Source organism: Chelon labrosus, assembly GCF_963514085.1.
Source record: "Chelon labrosus genome assembly, chromosome: 4".
Lineage (NCBI taxonomy): Eukaryota > Metazoa > Chordata > Actinopteri > Mugiliformes > Mugilidae > Chelon > Chelon labrosus.
In genome coordinates, this window is record NC_140340.1 from 2,421,551 (window position 1) to 2,435,225 (window position 13,675).

General features: G+C 39.0%; 1 protein-coding gene across 1 annotated transcript; it reads left to right on the plus strand.

Moving 5' to 3' along the window:
* Nucleotides 1–1,305: 1,305 nt before the first annotated feature.
* LOC311486383 (uncharacterized protein) lies at nucleotides 1,306–10,047 on the plus strand. Its single transcript, XM_084542205.1, has 8 exons — nucleotides 1,306–1,374; nucleotides 5,835–6,113; nucleotides 6,321–6,587; nucleotides 6,774–6,884; nucleotides 6,962–7,024; nucleotides 7,169–7,276; nucleotides 7,780–7,845; nucleotides 8,364–10,047. The coding sequence occupies exons 1-8, from the start codon at nucleotides 1,314–1,316 to the stop codon at nucleotides 8,534–8,536; spliced, it is 1,128 nt and encodes a 375-aa protein (XP_084398331.1). The 5' UTR covers nucleotides 1,306–1,313; the 3' UTR covers nucleotides 8,537–10,047.
* Nucleotides 10,048–13,675: the final 3,628 nt, after the last annotated feature.

Sequence of the window (13,675 nt, forward strand, 5' to 3'; positions counted from 1 at the left end):
AAATTTCGTTATGTTCTCATAATGACAATAAAGATTCTTGATTCTTGATGAAAGAACTATCTCAATCCTGGTCATCGTAGTATATAGGTGTGGGGAGTTGTCTTTATTGTTCCGCTTTTTATCTCAGCCAACTGACACGTCTTCAAGTCTTTTTTTGTTGTGGAGGGGGGTGCGCATATGAATTACTTAGATTTTTCAACCACATCCTGTTGCTGACTAGATGCTGTTTCTGAGACAGCATGTTACTGTTTTATTTATTGAAGGTGTTCCTGCTGACTGAGGGTCACTGAGACGACCTGAAAGGAAGCAGTGTCATTAATGTTAATGTTAAATGTTTAATGATTATACTCAGCTACTTTATGATCCGCACATGATGCACAGTCACACTCTGATAGTTTCAGAGAAAATGTCTGAGAACAGAAACTGGCCATAGAGAAGTGAAATGCAGCTTGATGCTCTCTGAGAAGGAATTTAAAGGTTGATCAAACGTCTTCAATGTAAATGTGTTCATGTTCTGATATGAGTCAGAAATAGTGTTTACTGTGGTGATGAGTTTCTAAATCTGGAGTTAAATCTGCTTTAAAGTTGAAATCAAACACTGCTGAGATGAATCAGCTGTAATTATGTGCTGCTTTTATGTTTTACTGAGTTTCTCTTCAATATGTTGTAAGCCTCATAAACAAGCAGAGAGGAGATGAACACAAAACATTCCTGAGTGTTGTGTTTCAAATTTCTCATAAGTTGTTGTTTGTGTTCACATGTGCAGCTTCTGAGCCGTCTGTCACAATACTTCAAGAAACTAATGAAGGAGTGTTGCTGCAGTGTGTTGTTCGAGGTGCTTCTCCAAAACCTAAAGTAGTCTGGAAGGACAGTGCTGGAAACATCCTTCCTGCTAATATTTCAAACATAAAATCTAAAACGAGGCTCAGGCTTTGCAGCACACATCTTCCCTGAGAATCTCCAGGTTTTAAATATTTCTCCAGCATCAGAGTAAGTCAGTGATATTTGTCAGTACATCCAACAGTACACAGCAAAGAATGAACAACAGATAGAAAACAGGACTCATGTTGCTGCCTGCAGAGCTGCTCACTGTATCCATGGCAACGCTGGACGTTTCTGTTAAAACTAGTGGAAACATGTTTATTTATTTAATGATTTTTATAATTTATTGTAAAAAAAATAATAAAAACTTTGAAGCAAGCTCACGTTACGTTCGTTTAATTAAATTGTGATTAAAAGCTGACACGCTTTTATTTTGAAGGAATAATCATAAATGAAAGTAAACAGTCGCCATTTTTAAAACGGTGCGCAGCATGATGGAGCTTCGTCTGTTTTGTTTTCTGACTTTGTTGGGAATGATATGTTGTCAAGAAGGTAAGAGTCACTACTCAAAGAGTCAAACGAACTTTTACGATCATATAATTAGTGTTTATTGTTAAAATGATGTGAACGTGCTGAAGGCGTATACTCGTCATAATAACATTAAAGTAAAAAAAAAAAGTATTTCAGTGTGAGGTGTAGTGTCCTGGCATCGACGGACAAATGAGACATGAATTTAGCTTAAAAAGTATAATAAAAATAAAATTAAAAAAGTTCTGAAAGTTTGAGATTAAACTTTAATTTCAGAGCAGATAGTTAGAGCTCGTCACCGACGGATCATGTCACAGGTGCACACACACTGCAGAACTTTGTGTGGTTTTAATATAATTTAACGGTAAAATTTCTTTTTTTCTATAACTTCACAACTTCACCCGGTTCTCTCTTTATCCTCTGTCTCTCTCCAACCTCACTCTTGACAATCACATACACACATATTGTACTGGACTAGAAAATAACAAGTAATCTGATATGTCTGTGAAGGTTCTCAGTCATCCATGGTAGGCTAGCCTGTATCCAAAAAGCGTGTAAAAAAGACAACTGGATTGTAGAGTTTTTTTTGAGAAGACGTTTCACCACTCATCCAAGTAGCTTCTTCAGTTCTAGAGGACTGGTGGGAAGTCTGAGGTTTAAATAGGAAACTCTGTGGGGAACCCATCAGAAACTGGCTTGTTTATGTAAATGACCAGAAACTGGTGCAGCTAATTTCCCCCCTCAATGGTAGTTGAGGACTGTTTGTCCCTGTCCTCTTTTCCTATGGATGGTGCTCTAACGACCCTTGTCCGTCAGAGGCTCCAGTGTCAAGGTGTGAATTGGGTTGAAACTTCTTGGGGACAGAAGTTAAAACTTGTAAATAGATGACAGATTAAGGGGCCGTCCACACAGAAACGCGTTTTGGTCTAAACGATTGTCCACACGAATCCTGTAAACGCATTGCCTCCCTTAGCAAAAAGAAGTTTATTCAAGTGTACTACAAGCATACTTATTTTATACTAAAATTGAGGTAGTATACTTGAAGTTCATTTTATTAAGTATGCTTGAGTATAAGTATACGTATAGGAAGTATAGGAAGTATAGGAAGTATACTACAGACCATGCACTTGTAGTGTAGTAGATACTAATTTAATACTTCTTCGGACTACATTGGAACATTTTTAAGTTTATAAAAGTATACTTTAATTATACTTTATAAGGTCATTTTAAGTTTACAAAAGTACACTGTCAAGTATGCCACAAGTACACTCTTCAATATACTACTAGTAGGTATATACTTCTAGTCCATGTTTTAGTTTATAAAAGTATACTTAAAGTATACTTTAAACATTCCAATTTAGCCAGAAGAAGTATTAAATTAGTATACTTTCTAGTACACTACAAGTACACTCATCTATATACTACTAGTGTACTAGTTATATACTTCTAGTCTACGTTTTAGTTTATAAAAGTATACTTAAAGTATACTTTTATAAGTAAACTTAAAGTATACTTTTATATACTTAAAACATTCCAATTTAGCCGGAAGAAGTATTAAATTAGTATACTTTCTAGTACACTACAAGTACATGGTCTGTAGTATACTTACTATACTTATACTCAAGTATACTTAATAAAATGAACTTCAAGTATACTACTTTTTTGCTAAGGGCTAAAACGCACTTTTTTGAAACCGGGTCCCAGGGTGGAAAAATTCAAAAACGCAGCTCTTGCAACTGATCAATGTGGACGCTAACAATTTCTTGAAACAATGCCAGGGAAAACGGAGAGGGAAAAGATCGTTTTCGTACGTGTGGACGAGGCCTAAATCTCAGTCCACCTCCTGTATTTACAGAAGGTTTTTCCAGTCTGATGTAGATGGCTGCCTTTACTCCTCTTTCAAACCAAGATTTGGACTTTGTTTTTTTCAAAGGAGTGTCCCTGGTCCTTCAGGTGTAGGTGGACCTCTGAATCGTTTCCTGATGAGCTGGCTCTCCTGTGTTGGTCCATGCGTTTATGGATGGGTTGTTTGGTTTTCTCCAATGTATAAGTCTGTACACTCCTCACTGCGTTGAACAGCGTACACCACAGTACTTCTGTTTCTACCTGGGTGTTTTGTCTTTAGGGTGGACCAGTCCTTGCCTGAGTGTATCACCAGGTTTAAAATAAACTGGAATGCACTGTTTTCTGAAATTTCTCCTGAGTTTCTCCGACACTCCAGCCACGTAGAAGATGAAGATATTCTACCTTTTATTGTTCTCCACCTCTCTGTCCTTTCTGGGATATCTTTTTGAGCCTTTGGCAAAGGCCCAGTTTGGATATCCACAAGTCTTGAGTGTTTGTTTGATGTGTTTCTGCTCCTTCTCCTTGCCCTCCAGTCTTGTGGGTACAGTCTGTGCTCGGTGCTGATGACTCCTAGTTTGTGTTACAGGGGGTGATGGGAATCAAATAATAAATGCTGATCATTGTGAGTGGGCTTCCACGTGTCCCCCCCCCCCCCCCCCCCTCGGCTGTCATCATCTTGCTCCCTCTTCTAAAATATACTGTCTGGCCAAAAAGAAAAGTTGCCACCTGGATTTCTGGATTTAGCTAATCAAATAGGTAGGAGGTAGGAGCCTCCTATTGGATAATTACTGCATGGGTGATTATCTTTCAGCTGAGAACAAGTTACTTAACCCAAACTAGGGATGGGCGATATGGACTAAAAAATTTATCCCGATAATATCTGGTATTTCGGTATCACGATAACGATAAAAATGACGATAAATAAACACCAGTTCAGCCTAATCTTTTTGACTATAATGCATCGTCAAGTTTTATCTGAGTTATCTGAGTGACATATTCTTACCGTGGGGAATGTTTTTGATGATATATCGTAAACGATGAAATATCGTTCATCCCTGACCCCAACTGATGCAATGAGTAGCTTCTCATTTCTTCAACAACCATGTCTAAAGACACATCCTGTGGTCATGGAAAAGATGTTAGTCTGTTTGAGAAGGGTCAAATCATTGGAATGCTTTAAGCAGAGAAAACATCTAAGGAGATTGAAGAAACTACTAAAACTGGGTTAAGAACTGTCCAACGCATTATTAAAAACTGGAAGGATAGTGGAGAACCATCGTCTTCCAGGAAGAAATGTGGTCGGAATAAAATCCTGATTGATGGTGATCTGTGATCACTTAAACTTTTGGTGAAATCAAATGGAAGAAAAACAACAGTAGAACTCAGGGCTATGTTTAATAGTGAAAGTAAGAACATTTCCACACGTACAATGTGAAGGGAACTCAGGGGATTGGGACTGAACAGCTGTGTAGCCTTAAGAAAACCACTAATCAGTGAGGCTAACTGGAAAAAAAGGCTTCAGTTTGCTAGGGAGCATAAAGATTGGACTCTGGAGCAATGGAAGAAGGTCATGTGGTCTGATGAGTCCAGATCTACCCTGTTCCAGAGTGATGGGGGCATCAGGGTAAGAAGAGAGGCAGATGAAGTGATGCACCCATCATGCCTAGTGTCTACTGTACAAGCCTGTGGGGGCAGTGCTATGATCTGGGGTTGCTGCAGTTGCTCAGGTCTAGGTTCAGCAACATTATGTGTCCAAAGAATGAGGTCAGCTGACTACCTGAATATACTGAATGACCAGGTTATTCCATCAATGGATTTTTTCTTCCCTGATGGCAGAACAATTCAAAAACAAAAATACTGGGATCCTTCCCTGGCTCCCTAACCAAAAACAGGAAAAAACATAGAAAACAAAGGTGGCTTCTCATCCCTAGTGGCAACATAAAACTCAAGCACACGATACACGAGAACATAACAGACCGTATGACTCACGGTCATAACACTATTCTTTCATCTAAAACAAAAGTACATATATATTACTTTTGTGAATAGATTTTAAATTATAACTCTCAACGTTAATGGTTTAACAGAGCAAGCAGAAAAAAGAGCAGAACTTTTAACAGCAATAGCAAAATGGGTGGTTTGCTTATTCTGACGAATATTCTGGACAGCATTTGTCATTGTTTGTCATTTAGGCAGAATATTTGTCTACCCCCAAACGGATTGTATTAGAATGTGAAAAATATCCCTTTAAGATAAAATCTTGTAGATTTGTCAGATTAATAATTTTTTTTGATTAATTTGCGTTAATTGTGCATTAACTATTGAAATTATGCTATTGAGATTAAATATTTTTCATTCATTCATCTTCTGTAACCGCTTATTCCTGTGAAGGGTCGCGGGGTCTGCTGGAGCCTATCCCAGCTGTCGATTAAATATTTTATTATTTCAGTTTATTGACAGCCCTACATTAAATATAAGATTGACAACAATGCTGGAATGTATAATTGATGCCCATTGTGTTTTTTAATAGCTGTCTGTTGAACATGCAGAGAATGAATGAAAAACCCGATTTGTGTAACATTTATTTATAAGAGTTTAATAGTCCTATGAAAGTTTTTTGGTTCATTCTCTCTTTACAGGTGCAGCTCCAAAGCCATATGTCATGACACTTGATCAAACAAAGGACTGGGCTCTGCTGCAGTGTGAAGTTCGGGGTGCTTTTCCAGAACCTAAAGTCGAGTGGTTTGACAGTTCTGGAAACACGGTTCCATCTCAGGAACCACATGTTTCTGAAAGAGGAGGTCGCTTCTACATCACCCTCCAAACTACTGTGACCAAGACTGACCGCTTCCGCTGTGTAGCTACACAGGAGGAAATCAGCCATCAGATTTCTACTGTGACATATGTGCATTTGTATGGTAAGTGTCCTCCTGGTTAACACACAAATTATTCTTGTTAACAGTTTTCTAAATGCTAATATGCTCCTTGACATCATGTCTTTACAAATATCAGATGTAAATCTTACAGGAATAAAATCTGGAAAATGTATTTTTTTCGGAGCAGGTTTATGATTATTATCATTATTATCTATCATTATGATTCTTACAAGTTGTTTGTGTTCACAGGTGCAGCTTCTCAGCTGTCTGTCAAAATACTTGAAGAAACAAATGAAGGAGTGTTGCTGCAGTGTGTTGTTCGAGGTGCTTCTCCAAAACCTAAAGTAGTCTGGAAGGACAGTGCTGGAAACATCCTTCCTGCTAAAGAACCAGAGGTCACAGAAAATGAAGGCAGCTACAACATCATCCTCAAAGCTACTGTGACCAAGACTGACAACTATCGCTGTGTATCTACACAAGAGGATCTTTATACAGAGATATACGTCACTGTTCATGGTAAGATTCCTCCATGCTTTCACTTGCTATTCTTCAAAAATCTTAATGTGTGTTTTTTATGAACATTTGTGGGCACAAATCAAACTGGGATGAAGCTATAACATGAGAATTTACAGTTATATTCAAACTGAGATCCATGCTAACATCACTTTGTGAGTGTTGCATTAACTTTGTGATCTGTTCCAGAGTTCCCCTATGGATTGCTCATTGCTGTTACCATTTTTAGTGCTGTTTTTGTTCTGGTTCTTGGAATTCTTCTTGGAATGAAGATTTACATCATCGTAAAAAGGTGTAAAGGTACGTTTAAATAATGCTTTGTCTCAACCAATATCATCAGACATCAACAAACTTTTAATATGTATCTCATTTGTTAGCAATGAGGTTTCCTGCAGATGACGACCACGAAGCCCAAACAACGCAGAGCACTAATGCGAAGGGTCAGTTGATCACCAGTTATCTTTCCACAGTTGGTCTGCAGTTACTTTTAGAGTTAACATTTCTGAGAACATGCGAACATTATTGTTATCACACATTAACAATAATTAGTGTTATATTAATATTCATTTTGTGATTTCTTTCAGAGTTACCCGCTGAATTGTTTGTGGCTGCTGTAGTGTCTGGTGCTCTTCTTGTCCTTCTTTTAGCTGTATTTGCAAACAAGACTTGCACCAGAATAAACTGTAGTACAGGTAAGTTTAAATAATTAATCAATTCGTTTATCTATTGTAACCTCTTATTCCTGTGAAGGGTCGCAGGGTCTGCTGGAGCCTATCCCAGCTGTCATTGGGTGAGAGGCAGGGTCCACCCTGGACAGAGGCCGTATTCCTAAAGATTCTTATCTCAAAGAGTCGCTCCTAGTGGCCAAATTCTAAGAAAATTTGTATAATCATGATGTTTTTCTAAGAATTTCTCCTCAAAGTTAAGAGTAGATCCTGGTAAAGATAAAAGGTATTCCTAAAGAATCGTAGCTCTTAAGATTGAGATAGATGGATAGATGGATAGATATCTGCTGTTAGCTGGAAACTGGACATTAGATCCATGCTAACATCACTGAGCCTGGTTTTAATCTGCACTGACTGCTAGAGTTTAGATTTCAGGAGCATGTACACATGGTGGTGTTCTCTGAGGATGAGGAACTTTCTGTTCATCAAACTGTAGGAGTGTTACATTAACTTTATGTCTTCTGTTTCAGATTCATTCACTGCATTGGTTGCTGTTGTTGCTGTTGTCACATCTCTTTTTCTGGTACTATTCATTGGTAAGTTTAGTTCTTCATAGACAAAAACAAATGACTGGTATGTACTCACTGTGTTACTACTGGAGTTATTCTTGGGTGATGACTTCAACGTCAACTACAACAAATAACCACTGACAGTTAAAGTCCAGAAGATGCATCTTCATCAACAATCATCTTTGCAGACATTCAGAGATCCTTGTTGACATGTCTACTAATCTTTTCAAACACTTACTTTGATGGAGAATGTCAAGTCACACTGAGTTCAGCTGTGATTTAAAAGTTAAACATGGAAGAATTCACATGAAGGCTGATGTTTATTACACAATAACCTTTGATTTAAATCCAAAATATACCTAATTTTGTCTGTATACTAGAGCTGTTCTATGAATGATGTTAACATTGGAATCTGCAGATTCTAGATTCTAAATAAATGACCAATACCTGGTCAGGCTAAAATACATTTGCTGATTGTGTAGCTTGAATGTGGTTAAGAAATTACTGACTTTCTTAAACATTCATTCATTCTCCAAACCTTTCAGCCTACCGATGTTGGTTGAGCAACTGTTGCCACAAGGACACAAGGGTCAGTGAGAAGTCTGTGGATCACCGTACCCCTGCTGGAAATGTCACCAACCACCCACCAGAGGAAATTCCTCTCAATGACGATATCACCATCCATGAAACCATAAATACTGAACAAGACAAAGGATAGATGCCTTCTATCTATTACTGAATGAAACCCCTTTGACAGATAGGCAGTGAGCAGAACTGACCAGAAGTGTTGTAGATATTATCTGTAACTTCGTAAAAATGTAAATGTATTGTATAGGGACAGCTGGAGTCACAGAGAGGAGTTCAGAGTCTGACTCTCTGCTAATCAGACTGCTGAAGAAGTTGATGCTGGTTCTGATAGAAAGGAGTCAGAACACTCAGTGGATCACAGGTTGTTTAGTTTGGGGCTGTGGAGCTGCAGACCAGTCAGGGTGTCCATGCTGACCTCTGACATCTGATGGAAGCTCCTACAATGGACATGAGAAGACGTTTCACCACTCATCCAAGTATCTTCTTCAGTTCTAGAGGACTGGTGAGGAGTTGAGGTTTAAATAGGAAACTCTGTGGGTAACCCTTTAGAAACTGGCTTCTTTATGTAAATAACCAGAAACTGCTGCAGCTTATTTCCCCCGTCAACAGTAGTTGAGGGCTGTTTGTCCCTGTCCTCTTTCCCTATGAATGGTGCTCTACCGACCCTTGTCAATCAGAGGCTCCAGTGTCAAGGTGTAAATGAGATTGAAAACAGAAGTTAAAACTGTATTGTAAACAGATGTCAGATTAAATCTCAGTCCACCTCCTCTGTTCAGAGAAGGTTTTTCCAGTCTGACATAGATGGCTTCCTTTACTCCTCTTTCAAACCATCGGTCTTCTCTGGCTAAGATTTGGACGTTGTTATCTTCAAAGGAGTGTCCTTTGTCCTTCAGGTGTAGGTGGACCTCTCACAGCAAATCAGAGTATTTCACAAAATGTTAATGGTCACTGGACACTATAGCACTTTACTATCATCCCTGTGTATATACTATATATTCTTCCGTTTTTATTTCTTGTACATTTGTCCATATGCCTATTTGTACATTTTTGCATATACTATTTTTATTTTTTATATAAATTTATTATATAATATATATTATTATTTTATCTTTCTTTTATCTGTGGTTTTTAAGAGTGTTTTTTTTTATGTGCAACTAAGCTACTGTGACCAAGCAATTTCCCTTGTGGATGAACAAAGTTTATCTTAGTCTAAGTCAGACTGTTCCTTTAAGATGCAGCATAGTCTATAGCCTTGTTTCATCATAATGTATAAGAAAATGAACCAAAGAAAATCTGATTGACATCAGTTTCCATCTTCCACTGTTCTGTTGCTGTGACTTCTTGTATTCATTTATTATTCTGTTTTTTTTTTGTTTTTGTTTTTTTCTTGATTTGATCTCAGGATGTTTTCTGTGTGTGTGTTATAATCCAAGCAAATTATGTTTAAACTTTAAAGTATATTTTAGCTCTGTTGAATATGTGTGTATGTTGAATATTTTTCTTTGATTTTTCTTTTTGTTCAGTTAAAAATAATAAATCTTTTTATGAAGATTTTATCCTCTGCATTGGTTTCTAAGATGTCCATCCATCTACATCACCTCCTTTTGAATGCTCCAGTTTTTTTACATTCTGTAAACATAACATCACATTTAGATAAAAAAAAGCTGTGTCACTGCAAATAATAAAAAAAACTAATATACAGATTTTGGAGAACAGAGGTTTTCTAACACACTGAGCACAGACAGTAAAGTCAGAATTTCTTCTTTAGTTAGACAAGATAGATAGACAGCATTTGGCGCCCATGTCCTGATGGAAGGAAGTCCTGATAATCTTCTGTGCTATTCTCACCACCCTCTGGAGGCCTTTCCAGTCTGAAGCTGAACAGCTGCCACACCATAGAACCATTGGTCAGTAGTAGTTGGACTCATGGAGATGTGAGGAGGTCATGTTCTGTTTCAGGGGACAAAAAAAGTTCAGGATAAGGACGTAGCTTCAGTTGGAGAACTTCAGCTTCAGACTGCTGCTTCTTGTTCATGAGGAGATTAAATAACAAATGAAAAACACTGAATCAGTTGATTCCACAAGTGATTCCACCTGAGATGCCTGAAGGTGCCTGCTGATTGGTTGATTTGGCCCGATTTGGATCATCCAATTACGACCCACGGCCTAGATTAAAAGGGATCCAGCCACAGGATCCACTCTCTGCTGTTTGCTCTTGGTCTGTTTGATCCAGTCTCCTCCCTGCTGCTGCTTTATAGCTTTATAACTTGACCATTACTTTGTTTGAGATGTGTGGACCTTTGACACCATTTATGTTTATTGTGGTGGAAGGTGTGGGCTGTAGAGACATTGGGTAGAGTGTTATTGGTTGATTTGGTTACATCTCTTAGTAGAGAAGACGGTTGGGCCTTTTGTTTGTTGCATTACATTTACATCCACGAGTTACTTTTAAAAATGAAAGCTAATGTTAAAAATACTTTACTGCTCCTGAGTGGCAAGGAGAAGGGCGGTGGGATTGTTGTTTGTGTGAATGAGAGATGGTGCAGTCCCGCTCATATAACTGTGAAGAAGCAGGCCTTCAGATCTGGAGATGAGGACGAGTTGAAGAGGATACAGGAGGAAGCTGGAGGCCAAGCTCCAGCAGAACAACACAGAGGAGAGGGGCATGTGTGGGGGCACCAGAGGGGACTGTCCTGTCTCCACTTCTGTTCACTCTTTACACCTCAGATCTCCAGTCCAGCTCTTGGTCCTGACACCTGCAGAACTTATCTGATGACTCTGCAGTGGTTGGATGTAATAGAGATGGACAGGAGGTGGAGTACAGGACACTGATCGGAGACTTTGTGGAGTGGTCCCAGACAAACCACCTACTCCTGAATGTGGACAAGACCAAGGAGCTGGTCATTGACTTCAGGAGGAAGAGGACACCAGTGACCAAGCAATTTGTCTTATGGATCAATAAAGTTTGTCTAAGTTCTGTTCTCATTGTCAGAAACATTGAGTTTACTGCTCTGTTTGGTTGGATACATGTGTCTCACGATATTCAGGAAGTCTGAATCCAGCAGTATCTTGGTAGAGACGAATCAGCTTCAGAGACTGCGTTACCTCATAAATAGATGACTGCTCATTCTTCACACTCTCCAGTAGGTGGCAGTGTTGTCAGTGATAAGTGACTGAAGTGCACAGAGAGAGGAGCTGACAGTCTGAGCCTGTGGTCTGTCTGCCCTGAGCTTTATTCATTCATTCATTCATCTTCTTTAACAGCTTGTCCTGTGAAGGGTTGCTGGAGCCTGTCAGTGTCATTGGTCTAGAGAGGGGGTCCACCCTGGACAGGTCTCCAGTCTATCACAGGGCTAACACAGAGAGACACTCACACCTACGGCCAATTTAGAATCACCAATGAACCTAACCAGCATGTCTTTGGATGGTGGGAGGAAGCTGGAGTACCTGGAGAGAACCCACGCAGACACAGGGAGAACATGCAGACTACACACAGGAAGGCTATAATAATATTGCTTTGAGAGACTGGTCATGGCCCCATCAAGGACTGCATCAATGTCACTGTGGACCTCCACCAGTATGCATACAGGAAGAACAGATCCACAGAGGATGACATATCTTCTGTGGTTCACACAGCCCACACCCACTTACAGATCAAGGACTCTTACGTCCGTATGCTCTTCGTGGATTTCACATCGTGTTTATTATTTTAGATTATTGTGGTAGAGAATCATTTATCTTAGTTTTATTTCTTTAACTAGTCCTATGTGTAAATGAATGCAAAAAACTTAAGTGTCAACTTTGTTATTATTTACAAGCTTTAAAGGGACACTACGTCACAATGTTTCATATAAAAACAGATTAATTTTAATTTTCTGTTTTACTGCAACATCACTGCAGTTATAAAATAGGAATACGTGCTCATGATCTATTTTGCTTGATAAGGAGCTTTGTCTTTGCAGGAGCGATTGTAAAATATTTTGGAGCTCCAGACGTTGAGTCAGAGGATCTGCTGAACTTCCTGACCAGGAAGCTCCAGGAACATCACATTCCTCATCAACCATGCATGAGATGGGCAAGTATCTGTCAATGAGGACATCACTGATGAGTTTGTGAGTAAAAACTGTTATTATTACTTTGATTAAGTATGTTAGGTGTTGTGCTAATAAGTATTAGACAGTGATGTTGAATAAGCATTATTTTTAGTGTTGTTGTCTTGCACTTTAAAATAGATGTTGGTTTGTTGTATTTTCTTATTTAAGGTAAACACTAAAAATCTTTTTTTTTTTTTTTTTACTGAGGTATAGAGGATTCTTGTTTTCCTTGTATTTTATCAGTTTAACTTGCCTGAGTGGCTCAACTTAAGATGTTTAATTTTAACTGTAGTGATGAAGTGCAATAGATTGTGGCATCTTAGTGGACCATCTGGGAGCTGAGAATCTGTTCATCGAAGTTTCACAAACTAGGGGCCCCCACGAAGCTAGAAACGGCCCTGCCTGCATCGCTGTGTGGCACGGCAGCTGCTCTGTGGCAGAGAAGAAGGTTCTGCAGAGGGTGGTGAAAGCTGCACAGAAGACTGTAGGATGCAGTCTATCCACCAGGGCCACCTGCATCAAGAAAGACCCCACCCACCCTGCACCCACGCTGTTTGTCCCTCTCCCCTCACCCCCCTCTGCAGAGCATTAAGAACGAATATGTGTTGAAATGACAATAAAAACTCCTTGAATCCTCGAATATTAACAACAATTAAATGAAAGTTTATTCGTTATTGAGCAACCTTCTCTTGATTCTTCACAATTATCATTTGTTTCAGAGTTAAATCCACACTTCCTACCAACTCTCTTAGTGTCATTCTCTGTGTTTGTTCCAAAGTGAAGTCAGCAGTCCTGTCTGTGTTAACAGTGGATGGTGGTGAAGCTGCTCTCAACAACACCAGCAGACAACTGAACTTAAACAGGGTGATGTTTAACCCTTTCCACCCTGGAGGTCCCTTTATCTGTTCTTAAAGCCTCTGTCATTTCAGGAGGATGCAGAGTGTGCTACATGCTCATTGTTGTGATGCATCAACTTTGGTGCAGTTGCAGATTTCTTTAGATCAGGTTCAATAACATCAGTGACTGGTTGTTATCAGGATGTTAGAAGGATGATGATTTGATTTAGTGGAAGTAAAAATGTCACTTTTTCAGATGTCTCTCTGTTCTGTTTACAGGACGGAGAGAGGAACCGTAACCACGCACGCAAGTTGCAGGAAGAATTAGTTCTCTCTACC

Bases quoted from the DNA above. Each gene is read 5' to 3' on its own strand.
- LOC311486383 (XM_084542205.1), top strand. From the start codon at position 1,314: ATGATGGAGCTTCGTCTGTTTTGTTTTCTGACTTTGTTGGGAATGATA. The intron at 6,114-6,320 runs GTAAGTGTCCTC...TTGTGTTCACAG, and splicing joins GACATATGTGCATTTGTATG to GTGCAGCTTCTCAGCTGTCT. The intron at 6,885-6,961 runs GTACGTTTAAAT...CTCATTTGTTAG, and splicing joins CATCGTAAAAAGGTGTAAAG to CAATGAGGTTTCCTGCAGAT.